An 18336-nucleotide genomic window follows, 5' to 3' on the forward strand; every position below is an offset into this window, starting at 1 on the left:
AATTAAACATTACATATCATATTATAATATAAAAATATTTTCATTTAATTAATTCGTGTTATTTTATAATACAGGTCCGTAGCACCCAGGGTGTGTGTGTGTATGTGTGTGTGTGAGGGCAGCAGGGACATTTGCCCCTTCAATAACTTTTCAAATAAATGATTTTGAAAAATTGACTGAAAAAATGACTAAAAAAGAAAAAGTCCTTAAAACTACTTCGGGACCTCTTAATTCAGCATCCCCCCATATAATTTTTGTTCCTACAGGCCTGCAATATAATTATAAAACTTTACAGTTTGTAAGTTTAATTCAATAATGGTAATAAGTAAATATAAGTTTTAATTAAAACTTTGTAAATTGTGTAAATACGTAATTCTACAATTTTAAAGTGCACCTGTGATATCCTTGCATAGTTTTCATATATTCACTACATGAGATGGGATATGTGGTAGATTATTCCATCCACCTGATTTATTCCACCACATTTATCACATTTATTTGATTCACAGTAATGAAAAATATGTAAACGATTTTTAAATGACTATTACCTTTACTAAATAAAATTGGGAACAAAACAAAAAAAAGTTGTAAAGTTAGTTTCAATTTAATGTTTTACACATTGGGATGGAATAATCTAATACAATAATAGATTATTTTATCCACCTGATTTATTCCACCCATTGCGCACGATAAAAATCTGTAAACAACTTTTAAATGACCATCATCTTTACAACATAAACATGGAAACAAAACAAAAAAAAGTTGTAAAATTAGTTTCAATTTGATATTTTACACATTGGGATGGAATAATCTACTACTATAGTAGATTATTCCATCCACCTGATTTATTCCACCCCACTGCTTATTAATGACATTTCTTTGATTCATGGGAAAAATTTGTAAACGACTTTTAATTGACCATTATCTGTACTAAATAAACATTGAAACAAAAAAAAGTTATAAAATTAGTTCCAATTTGATGTGTTACACATTGGGATTGAATAATCATACTACTAAAGTAGGTTATTCCATCCGCTTGATTTATTACATCCAACTGCGTAAAAAACGGAACTATTTTCTAAGTTCGGTCATTTCTAACGACTTTAACTCAAAAAATCAGGCGGATGATCAGGCATACACATACGTGTTACGTGAGCTTACAAAGGTAACAGTAAATTAAATTTAATGTCTAAAAAAAGCTATGTAAATCAAAAAGGTAACACTTATCTAAATTAAAAGCAACTCTATAGGTAAGTTTTAATTTTTTTATTTGAAAAAAGTTTCTTCAATTGCATTATATTTAGAGTCTATATTTTATTAATGCTACCCTTCCGGTACTGTGATAAGTTTTGGTATTAGAATAAAAGTGAAAATTTAACAACAAAAAACTATTACATCAGAAGATATCTATTTGATTTTATGATTTAGGAATCTTAAGTCTATCCGTTGTACGCACTACTCTTTTTACAATTATCGCTTGTAACACACCTGAAAGAATTTGATTCGATATCTTTCTAGAGTTCATCGTTGTCCAGCTATATTTTATTTGCATCTTTCAACCTGGTTTGCTCATGTCATATAGCCATTTTTACAAGCTGTTTTCTAAATGCTTTTTAAGCACTCACGCTGCTTGATTTATTTTAATAAAGAACTGTTGGGGCTATTGCTCTTAGGAATCTCGTCATTGCTTTCAACAGATCTTAACAAACGAAAGAGACTAGCAGCTTCGCGTATATTACTGAATTCAATGCAGAAAGCTTTTACTTCGATTGATATATCTTGAATGTTTATGCTTTTCATTCTTATTAGAGATTGAAGAAATACACAAACCTAAATAAAAAAAAAGCATTCAAAACAAAAAATTAAAACTAAGTAAAAAAAAACTGAATAAAATTATTACAATTAAAAATTATTAAATGTAAAAACTAAGTAATAAAAACTGAGAAAAAATATTATATTAAAAAAAATCAAGAAATCAATAAGTTGAAAAAACAATTTATAGTAGACAGTAACAAAACGAGCAAAAGAAATCAATGTAGAATATGTACTCAATTATTATCAAAAAGAAAATATACAAAACAACTCTATGTAGTGTCACCGATAAAAAATATGGTCGGATATGGAAATTGTCTAGTCAAACAGACTTCTAATTAATATTGCCAAAATACATGTTTTATGAATCTCACAAAATACTACAAATCAATAACTCAAAAAAGTTTATAAAACTTTATTTAACAAAAATGAAAACAATAATTCTGTCAATTCATACTTCACTAATTTTCTTTTTCTAATTAACAAAGAAAGGTTTGCACCACAGCAATATGTTAAAGAACAACAAACTCCATTCTACATTTTGCATTATTGTAAACAGGAGAGTATTAACAGTGGTGTACTTTATAATTCTTAATATTTATTTTACATTTTTCCAATAGTGACGCAGTTTATTTTGTTAAACGCTGTTCCGATAATGAAGTTGCAATTTTTTCTCTTCTGAATTTGTAAAAAAAAACAGTAAAGTGTTGATATTTAAGCACTTTCCATTGATATAGCAGTTTATTATTAAAGTATACATTCCTATTTACAGTTCTGTTTATTTACTAATATTGCAATTAAGTCTTAACTTACCTTAAGATTACTATATATTGCAGTTTTCAGATTTGTTGACCTTTTTTTTCCGAATAGCTAATATAAAAATAAACATCTTTTTTGCAAAATGATGTTTACTTTTTATATTAGCTATTCGTATTACAATTAATGTAATAAGGTTATATTAACATACTTAAAATAAAATACGAGTTAAAAACTCCTTGGCTATGATAATATGCAACAACAACATCATCTTACAACATTGACATCGTCTTACAACTTCTTTTTTTTATTGAAATATGTAATAATATCTGTTGAAAAGTGTTCTTTACTTATTTAAGTGTTTTCTTAAATTGATGGATAATTCATTCAAGTGATTACATGTTTAATATTTTACATGTTTAATATTTAATACTTTTTTTGTCTACTAGTTACATAATACTTGCTGCATTTTAGTATGAGTTTACATTGTTTTGTTTGTGAAAAGTCCTTTGGTTTTGTAAACATATTGCTTCCTATGCTCGTAATGATATTCCATGTGGACAAATCTAATATCTATACATAATAACATTCCATGAGGTGATACTAAGACATAAAAGTAACATTCCTATTTTTTTAAATATTCTATGGTTATACATTTTCATAGAGATGGATTTAAAACAGCAAACATACTTGATTCAAATATACATCAACAGATACAGATACATCAAATAGAGATTTTCTACACGACAATCAAAAATGACATTTAAGAACTGTCTTAGTGGCATATGGTAAATTGCAGGTGTTAAAGATTAAATACAGACGTGAATTTCATCCCATTGATAAACATGTTAAAGCAATTAAAATCTGATTGTTAGAATTTCTCTATCTGAAATAAAGCAACAGAATGTGCATTTTTAGTGAATTTTTCTGCAAAAAAATTTGGGTCATTAATTATTTGAATCTGTTTAGAGTTTTAATGCAGCTAAATTTTGTAAACTATTTGAGATGATAAAACAGAAAAGTACATTTTTTTGGCTCTTTCTGACAAAAATTGTTAGTCAGCAGCTTTTGCATCTTTTGAAACATAATTAAAAATAGCTACTTCAGAATAGGCATCTTCATAAATAAAAACTTATAAGCTTTGCTTCAAAAGGTACTGCTGGTTTAGCAAGCTATTAGTCACACCTAACAACCAAGCATCTCCAGTTATTTCCACTTAAACCTTTGAAACCGAACCATCACTTATCTCATAACTCTAATGAAGTGTGGCTTAGATACTAGTGTATGTATATTTTGAAAGGGGTTGAAATTACGCATTATAACTTTCAAACCAAGTATAATGGCATGCAATTTTAATGATGATGCACTTGAGCCTGGTTATGCGGAACATACAATTTATCTTAATAATACTGTTTTCATTGTAGTGTAGATGCTTATCGTTCACTAATTTAATACTATTTTCATGGCTGTTTAGTTGATTATAATCTATACTTTATGTAAAGCTTAAAAAATATATATTTATATATATAATTAATGTTGCGTGAATTAAAATTTTTTGCATAGTATATATTGAGGAACTCCAAATTTAGAATGAAAGAAAAATTTAAAACTCTATCATAGAAGCATCTGTTGCTAAAACTAGTGAAAACGACCACAGTAGTATTAGTAGACCCATGTTAAAAAATGCTTGGTTTTTAAAAAGGATTGGAAGTTTATAAGTTTTGCAATGGTTTTTGATAATTGTAGACACTTTCTTCTTTTTTTGATATTAAAAAAATATGAATATGTGGCAAATGATTAATTGTCATAAATGTTTCTTGTAATTATCATGGAAAGTAATATTGCATTGCAAATAAAAATGAAAAGCCTCTTCATTTTTATTTGCATTGAATTGTAAAGTGCTAATATTAAAACTGAAAATTTAAACTAACAACTTTGTCAACAACAATATTTTCTGATGACTTGTTAATGGATGCAAAAAAAACTTTTTATTTAGGCAGACGAATAAAGCAAAGACATTTCATATGCGTCAGGTCGAGAAGTTGGTAGCATTATTAATGCCAACTTCTCTGCCTCCTCTACCTTAACTCCTCTACCTCCATTGATCTACCATCAAACAGTTATAATACTTATAAAGGATAAAGTTCGAAAATCTCTGAACCAAATCCTAGATATGGCAGATTATAAAAAAATTATAATCTCTGAATTCTAGATTTGGCAGCATTTTACTTTGATAAAGCATTTTAGAAACTTTGATCAGCTCAAAATGTTTGATTGCAAATAGTTGTATCATGTCAATTTATCTATTTTTTACAGTGAATATAAACAAAATTTTGATTAAAAAATCAACAAGAAACTTTATTCAAAGATATCTATATCAAACTCAAACGTACTCTATCAGAACAAGCAATCTGCTCTTTCAACACATTGCCCAAGATAACAATCACTGTGTTGATGTTGTTCATAAAGTCACAATTTGTGGAGTCTTTGGGTATTTAGCATAATTATTAAATATCAAATTAGAATAATAAAATTAATTAAATCAGCATAATAAATATAATGAAATTAGCATTATAAAAAAAAAAAAATGACAATTATATAGTATTGACAAATCTTACCAAACGAACCAATCTGCTCTGCATGTATTTATCTTTAATGGTTTCACATTTGCTAATACAGTTAGAAATATAAAAGTGGATAAACTCTCTTGGAACCTCTGCTGCAGTTGTTAACCTATTAACAACTTCCATGGAATGAAGTGACATTTCCATATTTACCAGGACAGAAAAGTACCTAAAGAATGCTGGAGAAAGATTAGTGAAGAAATAGATTGTAACTAAAGTAAAATAAATCAAAACATGATCATTTAATAAAACAATCTAACTTACAAACTAACTTTTATGAACTAAATTATAAACTTTGTTTGATGTATATATTAGAAAATGTCATCACCACCTAATTACCTTAATAAAACATTCTTACTGCTAAAATACTCTTATTCAGTAAAAGAAACTATAACAAATTTAATAAGGAAACTTTAGCACTAAATCAAGTATACAACTCAGAACAACTTTGGAGTATAATCTACACAAATCTTAAAAACACAATAAACAAAGATCTACAAGAATCCTCAGTAAAAAGGTCAAAATAAATTATCAATCAAAAAGCAGAAGAAATAAAAAAGTAAAAATCAAAATTACATTAAATAATAAAACATACTACAAGCATTGTAAAGCACAATAAAACATACTACAAGCATTGTAAAGCACATTAAAACATACTACAAGCATTGTAAAGCACAATAAAACATACTACAAGCATTGTAAAGCACAAAACAAAAGTAATGTGCATTGTGGGATGCAAAAAAGCAATATTGAGTTTTTTCTCACACATCAAATCCAGACAAAAGCACTCATTTCCGACATAATACGTATTATAAAAGTTGCAATAATGTTGCATCTTGAAAAGGCTAAACACATCAACAAATACTTTGCTAGCATTTTCTCAAATGAAGATACAACAATTGAGCTAATTTTCAACTTAATTTATGTTTGTTACAGAACAATCATACCCCTAATGTTTTTATCAGCTCTTCACTTCAAAATTAAGGAAATCTCCACACCATTCCTGCCACTAGAAAATTCTGAAAGTATCAGTGATTAAAAAATCTACAAAACCAAGGTTTAAACTATTTCAAGCAGGTTCATAAACTAAGATCACAAAGTATATTATGAACCAAGTTAACCAAGATCACAAAATATATCATGAACCAGTTATAGAATAATTTTTAAGGTAATACATTTTTATAATATTTTTTATGTAATCATATAGTTTCACAATAAACAGCTTACTCTGTTATTTGAGACGATTGCATCATTTTAAGTAAAACTTCTATAGCAACTAATGGATTGTTCTCAACAAGGTCCGGAAGTTTACTTGGTGTTAAACCAACATGATAGACAAGCTTGCTATCTTTTTCTAGCTCTTTTAGCAGTTGCTAAAAAAAAAAACTTTTACTATTATAAATATATAAATAGATTTTTTTGATTTCATACAGATTGCTTATGTTATATATAATATGCTAAGCTACTGCTGCAATTGAAATTAATAAAGCATATATAGATAAAAATTAATATATAGTTCATAATACACCGTTAAATATCTTATTTAATAACAGCAAGTTTTTACCTGTAGCTTTATAATATAGCTAATAATATACAATTGAAGTCATTAAATATAAATTTTTTTCTTCTTAACTTTTAAATTATAATTTAAAAGTTAAGAAGAAAAAAGATCTCTTCTTTTTTTTTTTAAACCAACAAAAAAAAAGTTTAATCCATAGATTTAAAATATAGCTATTTAAAAATATAACAAAATAAAAAAATTATAATAAAAAAGTTACTATACAAAAAAATCTGGAAATAACTGCAATAATCTAAAATGTTCTTTTAAAACTGAAAAGTGAATAAACCCAGGAAACATTAAGGCTGAAGAGAAATCCATATTTTTGATATTCATAATAAAAAAGTAAGGATGAGTAAAAGTTTTTGACCATGAAGGAACAACTAAAAAAATGTGACTTTGCTTAATGATCAGATAAATGATGATCAAATCAGATTGCTTTTAATAAACCAAAACATAAAAGCTCACTTAAGCACCAACCATTTGTAGAAAAGAAAAAAATATACAACCTTTCAATGCAACAGAGGCTTTAGCTCACAAACTAGTGCAGGTACAACTATATTTAAAGTACATTTTTGGATCATAGGCATAAAAAAAAGGCATTATTACAAGAACCGGCTCAAAAATAACCACAATATTACATATAAGGATAAACTAGCGATTTATAGAAGTAGAAAATTGAATCAAGATATAAGATCATGATTAATAAAGAAAATGTAATAAACAAAAAAAAAAGATTTCTTTTAAATAAACTTTACTTAATTATATTTGAATTCAATTAAATGACAATTAAATTAAATTCGAAATTAATTTGATAATGAAATAATTTCAAAGACATATCTGAATGTTTAAACATTTTGCATCAGTATTGTTGGTGATTCATAACATAAATACAAGCAATTTTTTTTTTTTAACATCTTCACTTTCCACCTCAGATATCTGCCCCAGATATGGCAACAGTATTCCATACAAAGACAGATTTGAGATTTATAGAGATAAAGAATAGAATACTGAGTAAGAATATGGCGAGCACGATAACAAGATGCAACTTTTTGCTAATTTTGCAATGGATTTGATATATGGTTTTCAAGAAAGATCTGAAGTAAGAGTGAAGTGAAAAATTGAGTTTTATCTAAGTTAAAGTTTACCAGCTATTGAGAGCTCTATACTGTAGCAGAAGTGAAATCCTTTTCAAGATCAAATGCCCCCTCAAAGCAATCAGAGAGTGTTAACTTCTTATCAAGACAAGAATAAATAGTAATATCATCAGGGAACAATGCCACATTAGGTGTGAGAACTTCTGGGAGATCGTTAATGTAAATTAAAAAGAGTATAGGGCAAAGGATAGAACCGTGAGGAACCCCTGAAGTTACAGGATATGAAGAAGAGTATTGTCCACTGAGAACAACTTTTATACTACGATTGGTAAGGAAAGATTCAATAACTTTAAAGATATTACCTGATACGCTGTCAGAAAAGAGCTTTGGAGTTGACCAGCATGCCAACTTTATTAAAAGCTTTAGAAATGTCAAGAGCAATAGCCTTAGCCTCTTCAGACCTATCTAATGCACGATAAAACCTATCAGTAATTACCTTTAACAAATCAGCAGTAGAATAAGAAGATCAAAATCCATATTGATAATCAGAAAGAAAGTTATTAGATTCAAGATGAGAGATTAAGTGTTAGTTAATTAAAGATTCAAAATCCTTGTTTATGATAGTAAGAAGACTAATGGGAGGGTAGTTAGATGAGTCAGATCGCTCTCCAGAATTTTTGAAAATAGAGATAATAGATGCCGCTTTCTAGCAGGCTGGAAAACAAGACTCTGATAAGCAGTTGTTAAATAGTTTTGAAAGTATAGAGGACAGCTCCGGAGACTATAACAGGTAATGTTATAGTTTTACAAAAGTGTTCTCCATATTCTTGTCATGATAAGAAAGCCAACACTCTCTGATTGCTTGGAGGGGGCATTTGAGCTTGAAAAGGATCTCACTTCTGCTACAGCATGGGGCTCACAGTGGATAGTGAACTTTAATTCAGATAAAACCCAATTTTTTTCAGCCAATCGTTATTGCAATAATTTAGATCTTCCTATATTTATGAACGGTCATGTACTCGATGAGTTATCTACTCTTCATCTTCTAGGATTAACTCTTACTTCCAATCTTTTTTGGAAACCATATAACAAATCAGTTGCAAAATTAGCATCTGCTAAGGTTGCACCTTTTTATCGAGCTCGGCACTTTCTTACTCCAGGAAATCACTTTAGATACAGAAGCTGGAGTGATACGAAGGTCAGGGAATGGATTAACCTGTTTGACTGCGATATCAGGTAGAACGCAACTAGTGGAACCAAAAGATGATATTGATGAAAACTTCTTAGCAAACGATTCAGCTTTTTCTTTAGGTAAGGTAACAAAACCTGAACCATACAAGAGAGGTGGAAAAACAGATTTGCTCTTGTTATAGATACTGTTAAAGATTCTCCAGAAGTCATGAGAGCCTTATTTTTGAAATGAAATAAGGCTCTTTAACAGTAGTAAATAGATGTCTGTTTTCTGGAAAATTGATTTGCTGATATATATGAAAGTAATGGTTACAATTGGAAATTGCAGGCATGAAACAGGTTGTACTGGGTTACATTTTACCAGTAGCAGGATAACCTGCTAAAACTTAAATAGCAGGATAAAGTTAAAACTATTTCTTACATGCTCATAAACTAAGATCGAAATAAAGAATGACATTTAAACTTATGATTTGAAGCAATAAAACTACAAGTTAAAATAAACAAAGAATGATATAATAAACAAATAATAAGATTTAAACTTATGATTTTGAAGCAATTAAACTACAAGTTAAAATAAACAAATAATAAGATTTAAACTTATAAGTTTGAAACTATGAGATAAAACAACTAATGACATTTAACTTTATGAGTTTAAACAAAGATTTAAACTTATAAGTTTGAACCAATTTGCAACATCTCCAAATCTAGTCTTTGCATAGTTTATTTTAAAACTTTCTATTCTTTGTTCTTCAATACTTCAATTAATGAGAAACTCAAATGATTTATATAACCATGTCAATTTTTTTTGTTTAGATTTTTAAGTAATTTGTCAACACAAAAACCTTTTTTAATTTTTTTGACAAAATAAAGTTGACAAGAATAAATTTAAAAAAAAAACACACACAAAAAACTACAACAAAATACTAATCGTGATATTGTTACAAATAAACCTAACTCGTATACAATCAGTGTTAAAATAAACACACCTGCTGTTGTGGTAAAAGCAATGCGCCTTTAAATGCCTTTGCCATTAGCTGGCGAACTTCTACTTCAATTGAATTTTCACCACACATCATTTCATCCCACTCTGTTAAAGAAAATAAAACAATTTTATTTTATGACATATTTTTTGTTTGTTTAGATTTTCCTTTTACAACATTTAAATTTAAAATTATTGTATTACAAAATTTTAAATTTAATTATTCCTAATAATTTACTATTTTAATTATTTACTTTATAACTCATTTAACTGATCGCAAGTCAAAAGAGCAAAGTAACAAAAAGTTTACAAAGTCTTACAAAGTCTAACAAAATTTTCTTAAGATTAGGCGATTTAAGAAAGTTTTTGTTTAATTTATTTACTTTAAGACATCTATAACATTTCCTACAAACATTCTAGTCAACATTGTAGTCTTTCATACTATATTTCTTACCTATTTTGTAGTTAACACTTTACAGTATAATAGATCAGTATTTATGATAAAGAAAATTACCCAATGTGATATTTTGTGCTCACTCAACATAATGTCCTTAAGAGCAACCTGCAAATGATGAGCAAAACTATGGCAACAGTGCTTTAAATAGTTTTTATAATACAGTGTTCATTTGTTGATAAATGAAGTAATGCCTAGCAGCACAGCACAATACCTCTACCTGTATGACCTGTTGTACTTGCTTGACAAAAATGTTATTTTGACTTATGAACTTCTCATTTATTGTTTGCATTATTGTTTGCGTAACAATATATCAACTAGCAGTACGGGACAATTAGTCTTCTTGAAAAGACAATTCAAATTTATGCAGAAATACTAGTTAGTTGTGCAATAGAGCAACTAATAAATTATTAAAAAAAAAATAGTATTAAACTAACAACAATTATAGCAAACAACTCAAGTTAGACATTAGCAGTGTTTTAGTTACCTGGCAACTGAACTAAAAACATTACACTGTTAACTTAATTAAATAATGGTTAACAGTTTTAGTATTTTTTGATTTAATTTTTTAGTGGTTGTTGTTGTTATTAAGTTGAATTTAGTTTGAAATAAACTAACATATGATATCATCATTGAAAAACGACAAGAGCTATATATTTATATACATATATATACATATATATACATATATATATATATATATATATATATATATATATATATATATATATATATATATATATATATATATATATATACATATATATATATACATATATATATATATATATATATATATATATATATATATATATATATATATATATATATATATATATATATATATATAATTACATTATATAATTATGATATAAGAAACTTTTCAATTATTTCTTAAATAGTATTAACAAAAAAATTTAATGACTATATAATTTAATCATAAGTGTAATAACAATGTTGCTAGTGACCTGTTGTTGTTAGTGACCTGTTATATTCTATTGTTTTTTAAAACCAAATGCTAATTTTTAGGCCATGTCTTCATTGTCACTGTCTATTTCATCATCCTCATCAATTTGTTTATGACAAAATTGATTTTGAAATTGTTATCATTTAGTCGTTGGGAATGTAATATCTTCAACATGAACAACTTGTCAATTTTTCAAATAACTTTTTTTTCTGAACTAAACAAAACATTCTAAATAAAAATAATGCTTTTAAATTAATTCAAAATAAATAATCGTTAATGAAAAAAATGCTATGAGTATTTATTTTAATTACAATGTGTGGAATATTACCAACAATAGATCAAAGGAATCTAACATTTTTACAAAAATCACAACAGAACTTAAAAGTGGCTAAAAATAATGTTTTAAAAATCAATCAAGTTTTAATTTTCTCATTTTAATTTTCTATTCATGTTTCAGCTATGGCATTTTGAAACTAATAAACATTCTATCAATTAGCAGTAATGATTTCAAAACTTTTCATTCATTGTTTATACAAAACAGAAACCCATGTTCAAATTTAAACTGAATGAAATAAGTTGATATTTAAAAAATCGTAATTAAAATAAGACATTAATGCTTAATTTAATTAAAGAAGCTCATGTTTTAAAATATTAAAAATAGCATTTTTAAACAAACAAAAAAAAAAAAAAAAGAAAAGGAACTTTACTGTTTAATTGAAGAAGTTAATAAAGAATTATTTTTGCCCTCCGAATTCTTGAGATAAGTACAATTATATACTCTTATTACTAGGTTAGTAAATTTTGTTTATTGTGCGCTTAAGTCTTAAATATTCCATTTACATGGTGGAGTCATCATTTCTGCTTTATCATAAACACTGATAGATATAAATGTTGTTTCATACCTATGGTGTAGCTTTTATCTGTAGGATTTAACCATTGCAGCTCATTATCACATGATTTGTGCAATGGAGGGGCTAAATGAATAAATGCTGGCATAAAAGTGTCTTCAAACGGTGGGTTAGCTGAGGTGCAAATCAATGATTCAATCACATGACGGACAGCTAAAACAAATTAAAACAATTAAGCAAATAACAAAAGCTCTTTATATATATACATACGTAACATCTGAGATAACATATATACATAACATCTGAGATAAAATACAAGATTTTAGTAATAGTGAGTTTTAACTATATATTAATATATATATATATATATATATATATATATATATATATATATATATATATATATATATATATATATATATATATATATATATATATATATATAAATTAGTAGAAAATCACTTAACAAAAATTTGTGTCAGAAATCCTTTCTGATGAGTATTTATTGATGAAACACAGTGTGAAATGAGAAATATTTTTGTTAAGTGATTTTCTACTAATTTATAATTGCTCTGTTCTTTTAAGAACAACGAGCACTCTACTTTGTAGAATACATTTTAAGATTGTTTAAAATATATATATATATATCAATAATTTTTGATTTTTGAAAAAAGTTATTTTTCGATCTGTCAAAATCAATTCTGGCCAATTAAATTTGATTGGTCAATTTTTATGATAACAAATTTAAATTCAAACACATTTAAAAACAAAATTAAATTTATTAAATTAGCATCAAAAATATACTGTTTTAGATTGGTGAATAAAAACAAGCTTTAGATCATAACCACCTTTAGTTTAAAAAAAAATGGTAATAAAAAAAAGTCCCAAAATATATTAAATAAGCAAAAGTACATAGTAATAAAAAAATACACATAGTTTTGACATTAGAACCATCTTAAGTAGGAAAGTGAAATAACTGTTAATAATTTTTTAATGATATTTTCATATTTTAAACAATTGCTGAGAATAAAGTAAAAGTTTACAAAAGAAAAATTAAATTGAAAATATTTAATGCTTATGAGTGAAACCGAAAGTGTGGATGGAACAGACCATATCTATATCTATCTATCTATCCAATATATATTTATATTTTTATATATACATATATATATATATATATATATATATATATATATATATATATATATATATATATATATATATATATATATATATATATATATATATATACGGTGTCTTTTATATATAACTACATAAAAGACACCGTGCTTAAACGATATGATTGCTTTCTTCAAAAGCATGGTTTATTTTGAAGTTTTTGCAAAAGCATTCATTTTAAGTAAAATTTTGCATGCTTTTGTGAGCGCATGCAAAAACCATGCTAAAACTTAATTACTTTCTTCTAGAGTGTATTTAGTTATTTGACTTAAAAATAGCGCTATTGAAAAAAGTAATTATGTTTTGGTAAAAATTTTTTTTTAAAGTCTCTGAAATTAATTTTTTATTTATTTTAAATGTGTTTTTTATAATGACCCTTTCCCTCACTATGGACCCACCCTTGTATTAGCCAATTTATTCAAGGGAAGGAATGATAAAGATTGATAGAGCTGTGATAAATTTTTCTAATTTTCACTTACAATTAAGTGAAAATTAGAAAAGAAATTTGAAAAGAGCCGTGGCCAAGTTGTCAAAGGAAAGTATTATATGTGTGGTCATATAAGGAGTGCGACCACATGCCTCTTTCGCGAAGGCTTGAAGGTCTAACATTCCGTCTTTCATAAGAGCCTGATTTTACTATGTCTCTCAAAGATAAGGCATAATTATTTGCTTTTTCTCTACTTCATCCCTTGAGTCCTATGAACCCTATGACCACACTTTCCGTAACATATTTCCATATCATCTAACAATAAGTGTTTATTGAATAAAGGTCATAAAACAGACCTTTATTCAATAAACACTTATTGTTAGATGACCACACTTTTCATACTCATTATTAGTCATTCTAATTACTCCATCATTAAAGTCTAATTACTTCATCATTTCTCAAACTCTTCTACAGCTTCTACAGCTATAAAAAAGTTTAAATAAGATCTGTGTAACAATAGCAGGAAAACTGAAGCATCAAATCTGGTAATCCTTACCATTATTATGAAAGCTTGTTAAAATTTCACTTCAACTCTTCTACAGCAGTAGAAGAAATTTTTAACTTTTCTACAGCAGTAGAAGTGAAATCTTTATAATTATAGTAAGAAGACTTAAGCTTCAAATACAGTTTTTATTTTGTTGTTAAATATTGTGTTTTTAATTAACAAATTTAACAAATTTCAAAACTAACAAAAAAACTCTCTTTGAGTCTTAACAAATCAACAAACTTCAATCTTCTTGTTTTATTGCTGATTTATTTATCATAGTAACTTTAAGGTTGTGTGCTAGATGGATGTAACTAAACAAGGGCCTATGCTCATGACATATCAAATATCAAGATGAGCATGTCAGGCTTTTTAGTTCTAGCATGTTGGTCACATACACAATCATATGGCTAGTAAAGATTTCAAAATTATTTTAAAATTTATTTTTAATCAGATTTAAACAAACCCTTGATGAAAAACAACCACCTTCATTTTTAGTAACCTTTGGGTACCAACAGGCTATCTTATGTACCATATTGGTTTTCTTCTTAATTAATGATTTTCCTGACATTATTTGTTTATAACCATATTAACCAAAATTGTAATTTTTTGCAGAATGAATTTCAATCCAAACAAAACTCATGTGTTTTTAGGTAATCATTGAGGCATTAATGTAACTACTTCTATATCAATAAATGGCAATACTCTTTGCTCATCATAGATTCTTCTAATTTACTTCTTCTCATATTGCCTTATACTACTGACATTTCATGGAAACCATGTAATGTTAGTAGTATAAGGCAAAATCTATTGGTTACGCTTATCATCTTTATAAATCTTTTATGTATCCTTGTATGTAATATTATTGTCACAATGGGACAATTTTAGACAAGTTGCTGATTGTAAATACATGTAAACATTAAAAACATTGTAAGTGTAGATAGACAAGGTCTAGAGCCAGACTTTAGCCTCTGCCATTGGTTAAGTCTTTTTATTTATTTTTAAAATAATTCATCATCTTTAATGTCACCTAGAGATTTTTTTAATTTTAATTACAGCTTTTTAAGTCTTTTGTAAGCTTTGTTGCTTTTTTTTTTAAAGAGCATTAGAAAATAAAGAAGATAATTTTAATAAAATTTTGATAAAATTATTTTCTTTGTTTTCTAATGCTCTTTAATTATCTTCTTTGTTTTCAAGGGGTTCACCTTACATTTTCCACCTTAAGTAGAGGTTGCCTGTAGTCTGGTTGGAAGTAAACTATTATAAAAATTATTAAAGTTGGTTACTGAATATGCTTTCATACATATACACCTAAGGGTTTGGGTTTTGGCATTGACAAACAAGGCTGCTGTTCAAAGAAAATACTTAAGGGTGGAGACATAATACTTTATAATAATAAACAATAAAGTATTATATCCATTAATAAATATTAATGGACATAATCCATTAATAAATTTATAAAAAATATAGTTTTTTCTACATTTGTTGAAATAATAATTTTTATAACTTTTTAATTTTTCTTTATAGCTAAAAAAGTTATTAAATTGTTAATAAAGTGATCTGGTTTAAAATATGTACCTGTCATATTGATGACACCATTACTATCTGGATCAGGATCTGGGATAATTGTACTTATGCCAAAACGGGTGCTTGTTGGTAGATCATTTAATTTTTCATTTAACGAAATTTGGAAACCACTAACATCAATCGGTGGATATGCACTTACATCAGCTGAAAGTATTTGTCGAGGAGTTTTCTTCAAAAGCTGTTTTTGTAAAAGTTTAGTAGTAATTAAACAGCTTATAACAACAATAAGTAATAAATATATATACTTACATACATACATACATACATATATATATTTAAACTTTTTTTTTCAAAAAAAGAAAAAAACAAAGAATAATAAAAAAATAGATTGCTGCCTCTACCCAAACCTTAAGTTGATGCGGTAGCACTTCTTGCATGTTCTCTTTATTTAGTCAGTCGATGTATATACAGTCCATTATTTTCAGTACGTTGGGCTGCTTATGTAATACTTTTACATACATACATATATATATATATATATATATATATATATATATATATGCTTATGTAATACTTATATATACTTATATATATATATATATATATATATATATATATATATATATATATATATATATATATATATATATATATACACACACACACATACATGTATATACAGTTAATTCCTGTTAACTTGACCATCTAAGAGACCAAAGAAAACGGCTAAATGAATGTTCGAGTTAAGAAAAAATTATGTGATTATTAACTTGTAATTAGAGAATCATTATGCGTTATATGTTTTAGGTCAATCAGTGCTTTATGTTAGATGGCCAACCAATTCTGAATTGATGATACAGTATTACCAAAAACCAGATTATGTTACATTTTTATATTATAAAATAATAACTATTTTACATTATATTATACATATTAATAATTGCATTATTTAAATTTATTTAAAATCAAAAATTATTAGAATTACAAAGTAGAAAATACAATAATAAATATAAAAACAAATAATACAGAATGTGTTATATATCACAAGGAATGTTATTTGTGATTTAAGTGCATTAAAAAACAACCTCTCTTGTAAGTGCTGGAGATGTAAGCAATTGATACAAAAAAATTTTCTCTTGTTTAGATATATTTGCATTTTTACTATCGTCAAGCAAGTGAATAAAAAGTCGAACAAACGGATTCTTAACCACTGGCTGGTTCCTGTACATTTCATAAAGAAGAAACAAAACACTCACACGCTGGTTTGGATCAGGAAGCAAATCAGGTTGTTGATACATTATCAGCTAAAACAAAAAATTAAAACTTTTAGTTGTTATGGTTGCTGAAACAATAAATTCTAAATAAATAAAAAAAAAAAATTCTAACAAGAGCCATTCCAACTCTGAAGTAGTCATTTGGACCAAAGTAATGATGCAATGCATTAGCAATAACTTCAAATGAGGATGACCCCGATACTGCTTCCTCAGATAGAATACTCAAAAGAGATGTTAATTCTTTGATCGATAGTGTCATTGAAACTTTTTGTGCTTAAAAATGGAAAAAAAAAACTTTGAAAAAAGAATATCACACATATTTTATATTTTATAAAGTATTCAAAAACTAAACACAACATTTAAAAATTTGAAAAAAATCAGATAAAAAATGCCCTAGATTATAATTTGAATCTTTTTAAAATCGCTATTTACTACAAAAAAAGAAAACCACTATTTACTACATAAAATTAAATTGAGAATAGATTATAAAATCAAAAAACATACATTTAAGCATAAATTTTTTTATTATAAAATATATAAAAACATCTTTTTAATTTGTTCTAAAAAATAGGCGCGCACTGTCAACTTTTTTTAAATATGTTTTTTTAAATTTCATAAAAAGTTAAAATATTTTTTAAATTAGAAGAAAATTAGTAAGAATTTTTTGATTCAAAAAAAATCATACAAGCAATTGTCAACAGACAAGTTGTCGAAAAATCAAATAACCAAATTTGTCAAGATTAATGTAAACTAATAAAGAAATAAAGAAGAAAAGAAATGCAAAAATGACAAAAAAAAATTTTTGTCACAATTTTTTTATATATCTATATTTATTATATAATTAATTTAGCAAAAAATATTTACACTTGACCATATAAGTATAATCAAACTATTATAAAAAACTTTTGTTTTATCACATAAAACAACAAATTTTGGTAATACAGCTATGATTTTTATAAACAGAGAAAAATAATTTACATTTTATTTGAGTTTTAAAGATTGCAAATTTTATTGATATAAAAAAATAATAAATAAAAACTTTCCAAAAAACTACTAATCATAATAATAACATCAATTATAAACATAAATAAGAATAATA

At 26.2% G+C, this 18336-nt stretch overlaps 1 protein-coding gene across 1 annotated transcript; it reads right to left on the bottom strand.

Moving 5' to 3' along the window:
- Positions 1 to 1391: 1391 nt before the first annotated feature.
- LOC136072046 (CCR4-NOT transcription complex subunit 11-like) lies at positions 1392 to 17547 on the bottom strand. Its single transcript, XM_065820062.1, has 8 exons — positions 17350 to 17547; positions 17049 to 17267; positions 16015 to 16201; positions 12341 to 12499; positions 10025 to 10125; positions 6420 to 6565; positions 5187 to 5361; positions 1392 to 1830 (listed from the first exon to the last, which is right to left on the bottom strand). The coding sequence occupies exons 1-8, from the start codon at positions 17494 to 17496 to the stop codon at positions 1636 to 1638; spliced, it is 1329 nt and encodes a 442-aa protein (XP_065676134.1). The 5' UTR covers positions 17497 to 17547; the 3' UTR covers positions 1392 to 1635.
- Between the last annotated feature and the right edge of the window lie 789 nt (positions 17548 to 18336).

The sequence above is a fragment of the Hydra vulgaris genome, chromosome 15 (assembly GCF_038396675.1).
Source record: "Hydra vulgaris chromosome 15, alternate assembly HydraT2T_AEP".
Classification (NCBI taxonomy): Eukaryota; Metazoa; Cnidaria; class Hydrozoa; order Anthoathecata; family Hydridae; genus Hydra; species Hydra vulgaris.